This window comes from Rhododendron vialii, chromosome 4a, assembly GCF_030253575.1.
Source record: "Rhododendron vialii isolate Sample 1 chromosome 4a, ASM3025357v1".
NCBI lineage: Eukaryota > Viridiplantae > Streptophyta > Magnoliopsida > Ericales > Ericaceae > Rhododendron > Rhododendron vialii.
In genome coordinates this window covers 5,565,169-5,583,938 of record NC_080560.1, presented here as the reverse complement: position 1 = coordinate 5,583,938, position 18,770 = coordinate 5,565,169, and the positions used below count along the sequence as shown (strand labels likewise).

The following is an 18,770-nucleotide window of genomic DNA, read 5'->3' as shown; positions in this document are numbered from 1 at the left end:
TTTCACAAAATGGTGAATAAGTACTTATTTTTTAAAAAGGTAATTTTAAGCTCAAAAATAATGTGATTACGCAAATAATTTTCCTATCACTATGGATCTTGTTTGATAGATCTCATTAAGATTTTTACTAAGGTGCAAAAAAAATTGAAAAATTATTTTTCATTTACATTATTTTTAAATTTAAAAATGTGAAAATAAACTGCTTATTTGGATTTTGTGGAATAAAGCACCAAAATAAATATTTATAAAATAAGAAGGTTTCTGGAACGGGCTCTTAACGCAAGTTTCATTTTCAAATATCTCTCTCTCTCTCTCTCTCTCCTAAAGTCCTAATCACCTGACAGTATTAAAGAATAGGACTACATAGTCTTTACAGTCATATATATATATACACATATATATACTTTACAAGATCAGTACTGAAGCGCTCATTCCTCTCTGAAGGAACATATCATGAGGATATTCCCACGAAATTTTGCTTCATTAGCCATTGGAATATTATTCATTTCCTTCCCAACTTTTGCCTCTGCAGCCACTCGTCTTCCCCCTGAAGAAGGTATTCAATTCAAACATAATTTCATTTATTCATGAGAGAGATTAAAAATTTAATAAGTCTTGTTTTTCTTGTTTGTTTTCCATATCCTTTTCGTTTTTTTTCCCTTTGCACATGAAATAGGGGGAAATTGTTGTACTTTTCCCATAATTTTCCTCTGTTTTAGATTCCATTTCTTTTTTTCTTTCTTTTCTTTGGTGTGGCTTTTGCTAGTTTCAAACTAGATTTTGTCGGGAAATATCTTTAATTCTCTTCTTAACCTCATAACCCAAGTAAATTAAACAAAACAAGAAAAGTTTTCCGTTGTTTTGTTACACTCTGTTTTCCAGATTTATTTACCCATTTTTTTATCAAAAAAAAAAATAGAAAGAAACTTGTTTGGTTGATGATTCTTGAAACGTATTTTTTCATGATTTTCTGGAAATGAGATTATTTGTCTAGGGAAAAAAACCCATTGAAATGAATAAGATAGGAAAATAATATATATCCGATATTTAGTAGTAATTTGTATTACAGAGTGGTGCTATTTTGTTTGCAAATTGTCAATTCTGGAAATTTTCAACCAACAATAAATTGTGGGTTTTTTTGAACTCAATTTTTGACAGTGGAAGCATTGAAGGAAATTGGGAAGACATTGGGGAAGACTGATTGGGATTTCAGTGTGGGTGCTGATCCCTGTACTTTTTCCACCAATAACCCCAACCTAGATGGTTTTGAGGATTCGGTCACCTGTACCCCTTGCAATGACACCGTCTGCCACATTACTCGCATGTCTCTCTCTCTCTCTCATACTCTTTTTCTTGGACTGGAGTGGATCCAGTCTAGTATTCTCGAGACAAAGATCTTGATGACTCATCGGTCTTATTTTACTTCGTTATGCAGATCATTCATCTAATTGGTCTCGATGTATTTATCAGCTATAAAAAAAGTATAGAACATCAAGAATTGGTAAATTTGGTCGAATTATATTTGTTTGAAGAGAAATAGATGATCAAAGTTTTTCTATTTCTCTTGTCACAAATATGAACTCGTTACATGAGAGAATCTCAACTCAATTGGATATCGTTTTTTGACATTTTTGCAAGAAAAAAAAAGGTCACAAGTTTGGCTTGAAACTCCGACAACACATTTGTTCTTGCAAAAAAAGTGATTTGTTCATGTAGCAAATGAGTTTCGATCAAACTTGTTTTTGGAATGAGTGATCTTTTGAGCTACTTTTATAAAATGAGCGATTCCTATAATTTTTTAGGCCGGTTGAACCCACAAAAACTAAAAAGCATAGGAAACTTAACGAGTTTTATAGAATTTCATTTCAAATGAGTTTTAAGCTATTAGATCACGAATTGATCTTGAGAAATTTGATTCTTCTATAAATCATGAGCCAAACAAGGCAAATACTAGCCTCATCGAAAGCTAAAACAAGTGTGTTTTTTTTTAAAGAAAGGTAAGTTTGGTTTATTTATGTAACAAATTAATCTTCAACGAGTTTTTAATGAGGGAAAACAAACGCAACCCCAAATTACTCAATTCGTTTATCAGTCCTACCGATGACACTGTTATATTCTATGGAAATTTCTACCAGTAATATATTCTTCAAAAACTAAAACTAAAACTAAGGTTAGGCTATTACCTACTCAATAATCACCCACATTCAAATCTTGGTGAAATGCAGAGCACTGAAATCACAGGATCTTCCGGGCGCGCTCTCATCAGAGTTGGCGAGGCTCACTCACCTTCAAGATATGTAAGTAACCCATACGTCATACCCATAATAAATTGTACGATCTAAATTAATTTATCTTAAATACAACCGGTATTATATGGTTTTTCGTAAGAGAGTACACTAACCTCCCTTTCCGTGATTGTCTCTTTAAAATGCACTTACCTCTCTTTCCGTTTGGATGGAGGATTTGATTTTGAGTGGATATAAAAGATGGTGGATTTGAATGTATATATGAAATGAGAGGTGATATGTAAGAAGAGTGAATTTATAATCTAGTATCTGGATGATTTTTTAAAAAGAGAATATTAAAGGTGAATATGAGAAGATAAAATTTTAAATTAATTGCCCCCAATTTTAAGCCAAACAACTTTGTTCAGTTAACATTTCATTTTTAGTTTTAGTTTTAGTTTTGTTTTCAATTATTACCTTATTTCTTTCTCCAATTATTATCCTATTTTTTCAATTATTACTTTCTCATCTCTCTCCAATCATTACCCATATTTTCAATCATTATTCTATTTCTCTCTCAACCCACTACTAAAACCAAACTAAATTAAACTCTCAACCAAACAAAACCAAATTCTCACACTCACCCACTACTCCACTAGGCACAAACGGAACCCATTCTCAGACACAGAATTGCCCCCAATTTTAAGCAGAAAGTCTACTGTTACAGACCAAAAATCTGTACCATTCTCAGACACAGAATTGCCCCCAATTTTAAGCAGAAAGTCTACTGTTACAGACAAAAAATCTGTATCAGTGGGTACAAACCCTTTTTTAGGCCTATTTTGGGTCTTAAAAAAATGATCAGAGTCGCTCGTTTTGTTTAAAATACTTTGTTTATGGTTCCTACAAAAAATAAGTTTAATCCGGTATCGATAAGAGTATTTACGAAACATTCAAACTTTGCTCTATTGCATTTTAGAGCAAAGTTTGGATGTTTCGTAAATACTCTTGCCGATACCGGATTAAATTTATTTTTTGTAGGGACCATAAACAAATTATTTTAAACAAAATGAGTGACTTCGATCATTTTTTTTATACCCAAAAGAGCTGTGCTATCCACACAGATTTCTGTGCACAGATTTTAATGTGGGACCCACTACGGGTCCCACATAAACAATCCGAGCCGTTCATTAAATGTAAAATATTTTTCGAGTGTCCACTCAAAAAAAATCAACTCAATCCGATACATATAGAAGCTCGATCCAATTATCTAACTTTTCATTCAGATTTCAGAATAATGAAAAGTTAAATTATTGGATCGAGAGCCTATAGGTATCAGATTGAGTTAATTTTTTGTAGAGACCCTTGAAAAAATATTTTATATTTAATGAGCGGTTCGGATCATTTGTGTGGGACCCATAATGGACCCCACATAATAATCTGTGCATGATATGTGTATGAAAAGTCGAGTTGTGCTACAAGTACCGACCGGTCGGGAGGGATTTCATACCGACTGGCCGCGCCGGGCAGCCTCCTGCCACCGGACGACCGATTCGAGCCGTCCAAAAATTCTAAAAAAAAAAACCGAGGGGCTCAACGTGAGAATCAACGGCATCCGAGGTGTGTAGAGTGCTTGATCCGAGCACCCCTTTTTTGTGTATATACACGAAAAAGGGGTGCTCGGATCAAGCACCCTATACATCTCGGATGCCGTTGATTCCCGCGTAAGGCCCCTCGGTTTTTTTTCCTATAATTTTTGGACGGCTCGGATCGGCCGTCCGGTGGCCGGAGAGGGCCCGGCGGAACGAAATCCCTCCCCGGCCGTCGGTACCTATATCAAGTCTGTGTCAATAGGCTTTCTGTACCCAAAATGGGTCCAATAAGGGGTATGTATCCACTGGTACAGATTTTTGGTCTGTACCAGTAGCACGCCAAACGGCCCAAACCTACTCTCTCTCCCACCAGTAATGCTACACATATAGATTTTTTGCACAAATTTTTTGTGGGGCCCACTACGGGTTGAAAAGTTAAATGATTGAATTAAACATTTATAGATATCGAATTGAGCTGATTTTTTGCGGAGGCCCTTGAAAAAATGTTTTACATTTAATGAACGGCTCGAATTATTTGTGTGGGACCCGTAGTGGGCCCACAAAAAATCTTTGCACAAAATCTGTGTGGGTAGCATTACTGCTCTCCCACCCCACCCATCATCTGCACAAATTCACCACCGCCTGAAATTAGGGGAGAGAAAACAGAAAAACCCATTTTTTCTTCCCCACACAAATCACACCACTGATAAACCCATTCTCAGACAAATAGAAGAGATTGGGGTTTTCCGCCGGACCACCACCGCCTCTAGCCTCCAGCACTGCCTCCAGCCTCCTCCCTCCACCGCCGCAGTGGAGTCACCAGAAATTATTTGGCGACCTCCTGCTCTCTTTTCTCTCTTCTTCTCGGTTGTGGGATGACAGAAAAATGGAGCAAAACACGTGAGGAAGAGGAGAAGCAAGGGCAATATTGTCTTCCCCACAGACCCGTATAACCAACGACAGGGGTACCCCTATCGTTAGCATATCCGGCCGCGGGTGGATTTCATCTCCGAAGTCCCCAAATCAGGGGCGAAATTGGGGAGAGTTTTTTTGCTTCCAAAGACCGTAGAAGAAGAGAAGCCGGATTACATCTCCGGCCGCGTCGCAAATCAGGGGGCAAATCCCCAGCCAAACAGGTTGATGTAATCAGGAATTTTCATTACTACCTTTGACATGTAATCAGGAATTTTCATTACTGCCTTGACATGACGAAATTAGATTATCTAATTACCGCCCCCGATTGGATGCAGTATAATGAAGGGGATGAAGTAATCCGGGGATGAGGAGTTGATGGGATGTTCCCGGACTAAATCATCTCAAGTCACCCGAACTAAATCACGCCCACGACACGCGGACTAAATATTGTATTATAGAACTAACTAAGTGAGATTTATTATCAAACAAGAACCATATTCCGTGAAAAAAAAATCCATATTCCTAAAATTTATTCATTGCCCTCGTTTCCATATTGCATTTTGACAAAAAAGAGAGTATAATTTTGGCTAATTCTTTGCCCTCGTTTCCTCTATTTTACTAAATCCATCAAAAACTTTTACTGTACTATTTGACAAGCATTTGCACTATTATTCCCACAGTGATCTCACTCGCAACTACCTCAGCGGTTCAATCCCTCCAGAATGGGGTTCCCTGAAACTTGTCAACATGTATGTACACCAGTTTTTTCTCTCTCTTTCTCTCTCTCTCTCTCTCTCTCTCTCTCTCTCTCTCTATATATATATATATATATATATATATATATATATATGCGAATACTTACATGTTTATGTATCGTATCCTGAGGATTTTCTTGTTCTTGGTTCCTTATTTGTCAAAATGCAGCTCCCTCCTTGGAAACCGATTAACGGGTCCAATCCCAATAGAGTTTGGAAACATCAGCACGCTTGCAACTCTGTAAAATAATCTGTTTACCCATTTCAATTCATGATTATTGATGTGGAAATATTGATTGATTTTGTTGCTTAGAGTATGAATTTTGAATTTTGTAGAACCGTGGAGTTCAATCAGTTGTCAGGACCCATTCCTGCAGAGCTTGGGAGGCTTCCTCTCTTGGAGAAACTGTAAGACCTATGTTGGCTTTGGTTTTTATATATATATATATATATATTTATTTATTTACAAATGTTGGCTTTAGCTGATTAGGTTAACATTTTCAGTAGTGGGTATCGCAGAAAGAACATCTTGTCGGAATTCGAAGAGCATTGTATGAGAAAGTCTACGAATGCACCAATGGGTACGACAGTCATACAACGTGCTGACGTGCAACTGCATGATGCAATCACCAATGATGCAATGCCACATTTGCATGTCGTACACATTGTTGTGTTAGTAGACTTGCTCAAATTGTATATTGATAGTGTGGACAGTGGAGGGACGACCCAATGGGTGGCCCAAGTGGCGAAGTGCAACTTTATGCCACCAGGGATGGCCAATTCTTGTGATCTCAAGCACGAAAAAACTTTTGACATTTCTTGCCATATCCACCTTCCTCTAATGAATTTAGCTTTTAGCTGTTCTATATTGTATCAGTGTGAATGCGTGTCCAAGCGTCAGACCTTTAAAACTTAAGTCTTAGGATATTGTGATATGTCTCCATAAGATTTTAGTATGGACAGAAACAGGTATTCCATAGTTAACACCTCTGTACCATGTTTGTTTGTTGTCCATTTTCAATATTCATGTCTTCAATCAGATCAGCAAATAGTGTGCTTGTGTGAGTACGTTTTTCGTTTTTTTTCTCACCGAACTACATTAACTTGTTGATTCCTTCTAATTTTTTTTTCAAATTTTCACTGTCGAAAATGGACAAACAGTATGGGACAAATGGAGTGTTTATAAGTATAGCACATGATTCTCTTAGTCTATATATCGAGAGTTTTTCAGAAATTTACTTAAAATCTAATGGGATAAAGAAAAAAACATGCAATTCCTATTTCAAAAAGTGTCATGAAATTAGAGGATGGAATTATCGTGATCTAATCTAGTGTTGGATCTCACACCTTACCAAAGTTTGACTGACATGGGTAATTACTTTGATTTAGAAGATTCCATGTAACATAGGCTAGTCGAGAAAATGTACATTGGCGCTAGATTTTTAAGAACAATTCATCACTAGTTGGCTACATTTTATTGTTGAAGGCATTTGACTTCAAACAATTTTACCGGGGAGCTTCCGGATACACTCGCAAGGCTGACCACTTTGAAGGACTTGTAAGTTTATTTTCTTTCAATTCACAATTTTGGAATTCTTAAATTAGGTACTGCTTTTGAAGTTCCTTTGAACTATCAATTAATTCCTTAGTATAATGCAGTCGGATCGGTGATAACCACTTTACTGGAAAGATACCAGATTTCATCCAAAATTGGGTAAATCTCACCAAATTGTGAGTATTTGACCTGTTTTGATTTATTCAATGGTTGTTTAGCTTTAGAGTATTTCCTTGACCACATTTATGTTTCAATCTTGATGTATGCAGAGTGATTCAGGCTAGTGGTTTGGATGGACCAATTCCTCTTGGCATTGGTCTTTTGACAAAATTATCTGACTTGTGAGTGAAAGTAGGGCCTTCTAATCCCATAGCCTTTATGCATGCCACAATATTGTATGGTTAATCGTATTTTCTTATATAAATGCAGGAGAATCAGTGATTTAAATGGTTCCCAAGCATCTTTTCCCCGCCTTGATAATTTGACAAGCCTGAAGACACTGTAAGTTGATTCCTTCTTTGGAACCCTCTTTAAAGGATATAGTACCAGTTTGTTGCTGATTTGAAGTGGTATGATTTGATTGTGTTGCAGGATTTTGAGGAGTTGCAATATTATTGGACCGTTACCTCAATACCTTGGAACTATGACAAACTTGGAAAAACTATTGTTAGTAAATATATCCCTTTTCCACTTTTTTATTTCATATAACTGGTAACATCTCTTTAAAGGCCCTTTGCCCCATAGTGTTGCAGAGAATTCTTTGTGTCTTCGAATATCTCAGAAGTCATAATAGGCTATTGATAGATAGTTCATCCCACTCATTTGTGCACAATACTGTTATAAACTACCAAGTGTAACAATGGACGCAAGTGTCATGCAACTGTCGTTGAAGATGACTACATGCACTTCACATTTGGAGCTTGGAAGAGTTTGAAATATATGCCAACTTTGATAGAATTGAAATCATTTTGATTATTATCTTTTTGTTATTTTTCTTGCAGAGACCTGAGCTTTAACAGACTAAGTGGGGAGATTCCGAGCAATTTTATTAGCCTGTCATCAATACAGAAGATGTATGGATACGAAAATCTTATATAGTTTCTGACTTTCTGGTATTCTTTATTTTACTGGCCAACTGGTACCATTTGAAAATGATCGTATAATTTAATTTATCCTTGTAGCAAATTGAATTAGAGAACTGGACAGCGGCCCAAAGTAATCATGCACCCTTATTTATCCAACTAGTCAACACCTATAACAAGAGAATCAAGAAGTAGATAATTAGGCGCTTTGTGAGCCTTCTGAAGAGCTAGAATCTCATAATACTAACTTCTGTTTGCAGTAGAGAAGAAAAGAAAGGGACTCTCCCATTTTGCATGTACAACAAAAAGAGAGTCACTTTTGAGGCTAAATTTGATTTATTTTATATTGCCTTCAATGAGGAGGACACTTGTTTTATGGCAGATAATTTCAAGGGAACAATGGATTCCGTATTTGATCAAGAAGAAGTTAGTTTTCAACTATTGACGATTCTCCACTGTCTTATCAATTGATCATGCTTAATATGTTTTTAAGTTTAGTATCCATGGCCAAAAGTAGGATTCGGGCTTGCAATGCCAAACTTGGAGCCAAATTCAGCGAGATAGTATGTCAAAATGCATGTATCAAGTGTTCCATTTCGAAACGCTTGCATTGTTAATATAGATAATTGTTTGATTATTGATTTATTTTTTGCCATAAAATACTTGTGCTCTTGTACGTGAAAAAGCACATAGCCAGAGTGAATCAGTGAGACTGTTTTTCGTCGTCGTAGTTATTTAACTGGGAACTTGCTAAGTGGACCTGTGCCTGGTTGGATGCTGCAAAGTACTTCAAAAAACATGTAAGTTAGCTTCCTTAACAACTTTTATCCTGTCTATGTCATGCAGTATTCAGTTCTCCTGCTGTCACACTGTGAATTATGAGTTTGCTTTGCATTTGGCCTTTCTGGTGGGTGTGAAGCACATTTTTTTTATCCATAAACCATTTAGTGTCTGAAGATGTAGATTCTTAATACCTCATGGTCTTGGTAATTCTATGAAAGAATGCATTCCTAGTTTCTAATTAAGCTTTAGTTCTCTTGAGAAGATCTCAAATGCATTTTTGGACAGCTGTTCTCATTTGCATAATTAACTATAGCAGAAACTGAAATTGGAATCAAAATCTTAGAAGGCATTGATAGATATACAACAATACGACCCTTAAGATTTTGAGTGATTAAATTACATAGCTGGGTTACAATTCCAGTACACTAGATAAATTGAATGGGAAGTCAACACTTTTATGTTTTATATTTTTCTACCATGAAGGCTGATATTGTTGGCGATCGAGGAAATACTCAGAACAAAATTACTTGATTAGAAGGCCAAGCTATTACTTTCGTTCCAATTATGTTAGCTGCTGAAATGCATGAACGTATTCCTATCTTTTGTGACATTCAACTAATGGGTAAATCACGGTGTGAATTCTTCATGCAGTGATCTTTCATATAACAACTTTAGCTTGGGGTCCCAAGTTTGCCAACAGGGGGATACGTAAGATCTTATGACTCAGTCATTGTAATGCAACAAAAATATTCTATGAGGTCTTCACTTTCTCCATTTCACTACAGGAACTTGTTTGGAAGCTCTTCAAAGGGTAATTTCTCGTAAGTTCCTAAACCTTGATCATGGTATTTCTGTTACTTGCCTAATCTGTTTCATTGTCGCTACAATTTTTTTGGTGGGTAAGTACTAAGTATTATAACTACAGTTTATTTCCTGTTGTTTGCATCTCTCCTTGCACTATAAGGTATAATGCTGAATAATTCAAGATCTCATATTGTTTTTCCAGTGGAAATGTCTCCTGCTTGAGCTTGAGAAGCTTTCGCTGCGAACGAAGTAAGTTAAAAATATTTTTATTCTGTTGACTGCTATTTTGATGTCATCGCTCTTGGTAATTCATGCTGTCATTTGTACTATAAAGAAAGATGTAAGTAGCATAGGGGTGGACATGGGACATGCACCCAACTTGACATGAATATGGGGACATGACAAATTCTAAAAATAGTATGTTCGACACTCTTTTTCGTTTCCTATTTATGTATCTGAAATGCAGACCTTGATTGAAACATACAAATCGTGCAACCAAACATTACTATTGTAGAAGCTAAATTTCTAGAAATATCTTAAATACAATTATACTACATTTATACATTGCTACGATCTTGCTATATCATTGTCGGATAATTTGACTCTTTAGAAAGTTCTGTGCTGTTTATTAAATGGTAGACATGATCGTGTTATGTTTTATCAGATTGGTCTTCATTTTACATAAATTGTGGTGGTAAAGAAGTATCTCTTGGTGGAAATATGACATATGAAGATGATGAAGATCCAGCTGGGGCTTCAAAGTTCTACAAAAGTAGAACCAACTGGGCGTTTAGTAGCACTGGCAACTTCTTGGATGATGATCGCTACCGAGATTCTTTTATTTGGACAAGTTTAGCTAGCCGACTTTCTGTGAAAAATTTGGAGTTGTACACGGATGCACGGATTTCGCCCATATCACTGACGTATTATGGGTTCTGCCTCGTAAATGGAAAATACACTATAAACCTTCACTTTGCTGAAATTATGTTTAATGATGGCAAAAACTATAGCAGCCTTGGAAGACGTATATTTCACATATACATTCAGGTAAGTTTCATTTTCTGTTTTTTTTTCTTCCTCATTTTCGTGGTTTATTGTTGCAGAATAGGTACCATTAAGTGAGTGGGTTCTGTCGTGGAATCGACCTAACACACGCGCCTGCGCGTGCACACACAACATCGCATGAATAATTAATCAAGCAAAGAACACAAACAGAAAAGTATTATACAAAAATTTTACGTGGTTCTCCCATGGGGAAATTTGGTACATCCACAGCTCACAAGTTTTCACTATTTATCGAATGAATGAATGTACTAGTTACATTGGCTGCGTAGAGTACATAATATATCCTAGGGTTTTATATCACCAATTACAGTAATGTCCCTGTCTAGGTTTTGGGGGTACTTCCCTGCTACCTCCCAGGCCCCTGACTTATTTAGTGAAGCAGCAAATCAAAGCTGAATCATGCTTCAGGAATCCAAAAGGTTCTTTCTAATTTTGTTGATTTTTAGGAGCGGATTAAATTTGCATGCAATCTAGTACTCCCTCTGTCCTATTCTGCTAGTCCCTTTTGTGAGATGCAACTTTTTGAGGGAGCATGCGATTAATGTAATTGAGTTTAAATTTTGTGGCATTGAGTTCATCCCTGTTATTCTCATTTGTTAACACTTTTATCATTACTTATGAAGGATAGTTTTGGAAATAGATCAATAAAGTTTTTTGTGCCTTGGTAAGGAGGAATAATGTTTTGGGACATTCCAAAATGAAATAGAGGACTAAAAATGAGGGACAGAGGGAGTATTTCACCTCTCGGCTCCCATGGATGCCCGCCCTCCGAGGCTAGAGTGGGCTTAGCGGTCAGCGTCCATTCGAATTATGTTAGGGGGTCTTTCGCTTTTGCCAGATCTAGAACTCAATACTTTTTAATAATCAAGAAAACTTAACAAAACAACATACGACCTCATAAGAAAATTGTTGTAGGGAAATATGGTGCAGAAGGATTTTAACATTGAAGATGAAGCAGGAGGCATTGGTAAGGAAGTCATAAAAAAGTATACTGCAAATGTGACTGATGGTACACTGGAGATCCGCTTCTATTGGGCCGGAAAAGGGACAACTGGTCTGCCCGCTAGAGGAGTTTATGGTCCTCTCATTTCAGCTATTTCTGTGCACAACCCTGGTAAGCTGAATAGAACTCTTTTGGACTTCAAGTTTCTTTGTGATTTCTTGGGATTATGTTTGGGACAGAAAATGTATTCACAGTTTTTAGATGTGCTACTCAGTTGTTGACGTTAAGGAGATGAGTTAAGGAAAAGTATGTCTTTTTTCATGGCGGACTTATGGGGAACCATGTGGAATTATTCATCATATCGTATGAAATGTTCTCATGACCTTTTTTGCTCTCTTCTATCCAAAACTTTGGGATGTTAAGAGATGAACTCGTCATTGTCAGCAGTTGGTGATTACTTATGTTTCACTATGAATTTCCATGAACATAATGGAACGCATTTCTGTTGATCTTGTTTTCATAGCTATGTTGTAGAAGTAGATAACTAATCATGACACAAGCAGATATCTTTTCACATTCGTTATAGAAACGGATATGTTTTATCCTTTGGCTGATACTGTTTCAATGGAATGTTTAACTGAACAATTCAAAATTAGGCGTTAATTTGGGTACCTTAGTTTCAACTCTCAAGGCATCTCATTAGCAGACAGATGATTAATTTGAAGAGACATTCCTGCCTATTGACGTATACATTACGACAGATAAACGCAACTTAGTGTTAATAGATTGATGGCTAAATGGTTTCATACATCTTTTGAAATGCATAGGAACATGTTAAGGGTGCATGTGTGAAGTAATTCATTTCTCCTTGAATTAAATTTATTATCAGTAGTAGTAAATTTGTGCTAATTAAACTGTTTATCATCTTAACAGTATATATTATCGGTCATCCCAATGCACAGAGCTCCCGCACCTATAGGGTCTGGGAGAGGTTGTAGGGCGAAATCTGAAAGCCTTACCTTACTTTTTTTGCGGCAAATAGCGATTGCCATTGTGCAAAGTCAAAACCTCTTATATTATCTATTTTTTCATTTTTTTCCTTTTCCATGCAGATTATAAACCGCCACCAGAACATACAAAAGGAATATCTGCAGGCGCTGTGGTTGGTATCGTGGCTGCAGCAGCCTTTGTTATCATCCTGCTTCTTGGTACTCTTTGGTGGAGAGGATTTCTAATCCGCAAAGACACAATGGATCAAGGTATTTGATACAGTAAAATTGTACGACATAGAAATTTTCTTACCATGTCCATTTTTCATCTTTCTAACTTATCTGATATTTCTCAGTTTTTATTCAAATCTTTTGTCCCTTGACTAGTATGTAATCTTACAAGGATGTCTTCACGCATCTCAACTTGTTTAAATATAATTCTTGTTCAAAGCATCATTCATTTATCAAAACATTCAGCACTTTACTAGCACTCAAATATTAGGATTATGGATCATTTTTTCCTATATGAATTCTACTTAACTTACTTGGCTTCTTTAACAGATCTGAAGGGTCTAGACCTGCAGACTGGTTCATTTACCTTGAGGCAAATCAAAGCTGCCACAGATAATTTTGATGAAGCTAATAAGATCGGAGAAGGTGGTTTTGGTCCAGTATACAAGGTATCCTACAGGACGTACTCACAGATTACTCTACCGTGCTTCATCGTCACATCTAAGTATCATAATGCATCCTGTCTAATGTGAAAAAACCCTGAACTGTAGGGACTTCTATCAGATGGCACTGTAATTGCTGTAAAGCAGCTTTCTTCCAAATCAAAGCAAGGAAATCGAGAGTTTGTGAATGAAATAGGAATGATTTCTGCTCTGCAACACCCTCATCTTGTAAAGCTGTATGGATGTTGTATCGAGGGAAATCAATTGTTGCTGGTATATGAATACATGGAGAACAATAGTCTTGCACGTGCTTTGTTTGGTAAACTCTAAATCTTTATTCAACTGCTTTCAATATTACAGCATCCATGCACTTACATATTTAGAATGCAATACTTGTTCCATAACCTTTCGTCAGTTCATTTCAGGGCATCCAACTTTTAAGGCCCCTTAAAAAGTTGGAATGGAAATTGCCCCTAAATTTCCGGCTTTTAGCTGACTCTTATGTCTATATGCTTGTTCATTTGGTGATTTAAAGGCCCAGAAGAATGCCCGTTGCAATTGGATTGGCCAACAAGGTACAAGATCTGCATTGGCATAGCTAGAGGTTTGGCTTATCTCCATGAAGAATCAAGACTTAAAATTGTCCACAGAGATATCAAAGCCACTAATGTGCTGCTTGATAAGAATCTTAACCCAAAGATTTCTGATTTTGGTCTGGCCAAACTTGATGAAGAGGATGATACCCACATCAGCACCAGAATTGCTGGAACCTAGTGAGTCCCCATGCTTCATTCAGTCCATGATATATTGTTGTTATTATGTCTTCACCCTTCTTTACATACTTTTTAGTTTTTGTTGCCGGTGAATATTTTGTTCTCATCTCTTTTTCCAATTATAATAGTTCATATTTGAGTCTCGGAAACAGCATCTCCGCTTGCAAGAAAGGTTCCGTACATCCAACCCTTCCCTAAACCTTGTAGTAGTAGGAGCCTCGTGCACTGGGTAGCCCTTTTTAGTTTTAATAGTTCATGGGTGCATTGACCATGAACACGGTTAACCTCTTATAAGATAAAGCTGTGGTTTATGATGTTCCCTATAAATAGCATTACTGGACTATATATTGTACGTATAGCTGTTAAGTTACCAATTGTCCCAAAAACTTAGGCTATTAGGAAATGGGATCAACAATGTATATCAAGCTATTCTCACACCCTCCCTCCTGGGCAACCCTGTTGTGACTTGGAGATGCAAAACTTCCATACTGGAGCTCTGATGCCATCTTAAGTTACCAATTGTCCCAAAAGCTTAAGCTGTTAGAAAATGGGCTCAACAACGTATATCAAACTATTTGCACACCCTCCCTCACGTGCAACCCCGTCTTGCATGTGGAGATGCAAAATATCCATACGTACTGACCTCTATACCACGTTAAGTCACCAATCATCCAAAAGCTTAAGTTGTTAGGAAATACGTGCAACAATGTATACCAATCAATTCAATAATAGGAAACTTGTATGTGACAATTGTTTACATGCAGCGGATATATGGCACCTGAGTATGCAATGCGTGGTTACTTGACTGACAAAGCAGACGTTTATAGCTTTGGAATAGTCGCATTGGAGATTGTCAGTGGGAGAAGCAACACTAGTTACAAGACAAAGGAGTATGGTTTATATCTTCTTGATTGGGTATGTTGAATACTCTCTTTCAAATATTGCATTTTTAATTTGTTACAACATCTTCTGACGATATATCAACCACGATGATACAAATTTGGATTCTATCATTAGACTTATACAAATATCAAAGTGGGTGGAACATGATGTACTTCTTTACACATTGTGCTGCTCTGCTTTGAGAGAAAGGCTATATACCTCTTATCAAATCACATAACTTGAAAACTTCTTAAACAAGTTGGCATGTGAACACAAAAGTTATAGTGATGCTTAGAGGCACGTACCCGGACATGGGACATATACATGCAGGTAGGGAGCACAGTGACATGACACCGATATGGGCAGAAGCCAGGGTGTTTCTCAAAAAAAAGGAAAAAGGAAGAGGTTCGGACAGGAATAAGAATATTGCCACACATTACACATTTGTTTCTGTACTTGTATTAGGTATATAAATAAATCGAACATGCATAAACCACCAAAAGTAGTAAAAATCAAACTCATTGAACATAAAAGGAAAAATGTTATGCTGCATGATTCAAGACACTAGAGCAACTCATTAACATCACAATGCAGTAAAGAAGACTAACGTGCTAACCTCATCAACTAACCACAGAAACTGTTGAGAACTCAGTTACGAGTGTACAAATATACAATCAACAGCATTTTGCATCTAGACACATGACACGAGCGTCTGAGTTGTGTCAAGGAAAAAAAAAATTGAAAAAGGAAAGAGATAAGGCACATATTGTCTGTGCTTAGTAGCAGTAATGTCTACGTTCTTTTTATTGAGAGTCACCTCTATCATGTCTTCGATCTCCATTAAAACAAATCTTCTTCAAATCAAAACCCATGCATATCAGGGACTTGAGTTCTAACATAACGATTGTTTCTCCGTAGGCACTTGTCTTGAAGCAGAAAGGGGATTTGATGGAGCTGGTGGATCCTAAGTTGGGTTCAGACTTCAACAAAATAGAGGTCACAGTGATGATAAATGTAGCTCTTCTGTGCGCCAACGTGTCACCAGCTGTTAGGCCTGCTATGTCTTCAGTTGTCAGCATGCTCGAAGGCAGAACTGTCCCGGAGTCGTCATTGGTTCCAGATCCGGACGCCTCCAATGAGCAGATGAACCTGAAGGGAATGATGATTGACCTTCAAAGAAGCCTTGGGACTGATGCAAGTGAAGGCCAAATTCAAAGTATGTCGACTGATGGACCCAGCAGTGCTGCTTCTACGTCTGGCGGTGATCTCTACCCCCTCAACTGGGACTCCGACATTTTGAACAGATAGATAGGTGGTGGATATTGGCATTGTTTTTCTTTTCTTCCATTTACATTTTGATCGCGCGGCTTTTGCTTAAGTAGGTACCAGGCTACTTAATTGTTGTAACTTTTTAAATTTGCATTTTAAGAGGTCCTTAAAATATTAAGTATGATGAAATATGGTTATAAAACAAACTTATTGACTTATTACTTAATACGGAGTACATTCTATTTTGAGTGCTGAATTGGGCTATCAAGCAACCCCATGATCACCCAATTTTCAATTTAGAAGTTTGGTCGCGGGAATCTGAATGAAAATCATTCGATTTAAACAAACAGTTACCAATGACCAATTGCATGTGATTATTATTGTATTTTTTTCGCAGGGTTAATTAAAATCTCATTTTGTGAGAGATTAACTGTTCCACCCATCAAAGGGGATCATGTTCAATGTTCGCGCACCTTTAAAAGTGGGTGAACAAAATTGAACAGTACTGAGTATTTAAAATGAAACGGAGGGAATGGTACGAAAATGATCTTATTTTTCCCTCCTGAAGGGACATTTTTTTCAAAGAAAATTCAGAAGTTAATATCATTAACTAATCAAAATAGGAAATGATGGTACTTCAGCGGTTGAAAGTAGTACTACCAGAATATTTATGAAAGATGAACCCGGGGAAACTACACATATATGGAAAAAATTTCAGTGCCGGGTGGGTACACGTGGTGCCCGCTCAGTGCATCCGAGCTGTCCATTGCGTTTTTGGATGGCTCAGATTTGGGGAGAGAAAAATGAGATAAAGTGCTGGATGAGAGGAGAGAGAGGGTTTCAATCCGAGCCGTCCAAAAGTATATTGGACGGTCCGGATGTGTCGAACGGGTACCACATGGGATATACTCAATCGACACCCAAAAATTTCTCCACATCTAGACTATCTTTTCAAAGAAAATTAAGTGTTAATATCATGAGTACTGATCAAAATGGGACAAGATAGTACTTTAGCGGTAGGAGTATCGAAAATGCCAAGGCCGCCGACAGCCAGAACACTAATCGGGAATCGACGGACACACGGAGTCCACTCCGGATCTCGTACGGATGATCCAAACCGTTGAGTAATTTAAAAAAAAAAACCCGAGTGGACTTATTAAAAATCTGCTCAATGTAGGCTAAAAAATTATATATCAAAATATTTGTCAAATGTGCAGTACACATCTAGGCTACCTAGCCGCTCACATCCATCATGGAAATACATATAACTGTCCAAAAACAAATTGGCTTCACATAATGAGGATTGATGGCAACGGGGTCTTTTCATATGATCTTTAGTTTTAGGTTCAATTTTTTTTGTCTAGAACTCTTTGAGCCATTAATAATTGTGCAAAGACTCTCTTTACCAACCAAAACAAGGGGACCAAGGTAGGATTTACTTCCATTTTCATTGCCATTAATAATTGTGCAAAGATTCTCTTTACCAACCAATTTTAATTTTTTGCCAGTAACTTGATCCTTTGTGAGTGGATTAACCTTGGCTAGTGCGCATATATATATATATATATATATATATATATATATATATATATATATAGTCTTCTTTTCCTAAGGACCACATTAACTTAATAAAATGAGGACCTCTCTTTTCCGATAGAATTTCGATGATCCTAGCCGCTCAATGTGTTCAGAACGTGATTTCAAGGGTACTTGCGAAAAATCAGCAAAAAAAAAAAAATAACTGGAAAAACTTCATCCGAGCAGTTTTTGTTTGTTTTTTATCGAACGGTTCAAATAAAAACTGCTCGGATGAAGCCCTTCCCAGTCAATTTTTTTGCTGATTCCTCGCGGATACTCTTAAAATCACGTTTTGAACACATTGAGCGGCTCGGATCATCGAAATTCGAACTAAAATAAGGACTTCTTTATTTGAAAATGTATATATATATATATACACACACACACACACACACACACACACACACACACACACAGAGTCCGGATCCAATGAGGGATCCTGCCCGGTGCTACCGTGCGGGATTCCCCTTTTTCGATCGAATTGCTACAATCCAAGACGTTCAAAGTGATCAGAATGTGATTTTAAGGGTACCCTTTACAAATCAGCAAAAAAAATGATCGGAAAGGGTTTGATCCGAACAGTTTTTTATTGAACAGTTCAGTAAAAAACTGCTCGGATCAAACCCTTCCCGATCATCTTTTTTGCTGATTTCTTGAGAGTACCTTTAAAATCACGTTCTGCACACTTTGAGCGGCTCGGATCGTCGCAATTCAATTGGGAAAGGGGAGTCCGGCACCATAAGGCCGTAGGGATCCCTTATTTTTAAGGGTATCCGCGAGAAATCAGCAAAAAAAATGATCAGGAAGGGCTTGATCCGAGCAGTTTTTTACTGAACCGTTCAATAAAAAATTGTTCCGATTAAGCCCTTTCCGATCATTTTTTTTG

General features: G+C 37.1%; 1 protein-coding gene across 1 annotated transcript; it reads left to right on the top strand.

Annotated features, from left to right (window-relative positions):
- Positions 1–397: 397 nt before the first annotated feature.
- On the top strand, positions 398–16,532 carry LOC131322421 (probable leucine-rich repeat receptor-like serine/threonine-protein kinase At3g14840). The gene is made up of 24 exons (XM_058353756.1): positions 398–556; positions 1,159–1,324; positions 2,226–2,297; positions 5,413–5,481; positions 5,657–5,728; positions 5,824–5,895; positions 6,974–7,045; positions 7,147–7,218; positions 7,312–7,383; positions 7,472–7,543; positions 7,634–7,708; positions 8,044–8,115; positions 8,856–8,924; positions 9,559–9,615; positions 9,693–9,728; positions 9,914–9,960; positions 10,376–10,758; positions 11,692–11,890; positions 12,832–12,978; positions 13,270–13,388; positions 13,491–13,701; positions 13,918–14,155; positions 14,920–15,070; positions 15,956–16,532. Exons 1-24 carry the CDS (start codon positions 454–456, stop codon positions 16,343–16,345), a joined length of 3,036 nt encoding a protein of 1,011 aa, XP_058209739.1. The 5' UTR covers positions 398–453; the 3' UTR covers positions 16,346–16,532.
- Positions 16,533–18,770: the final 2,238 nt, after the last annotated feature.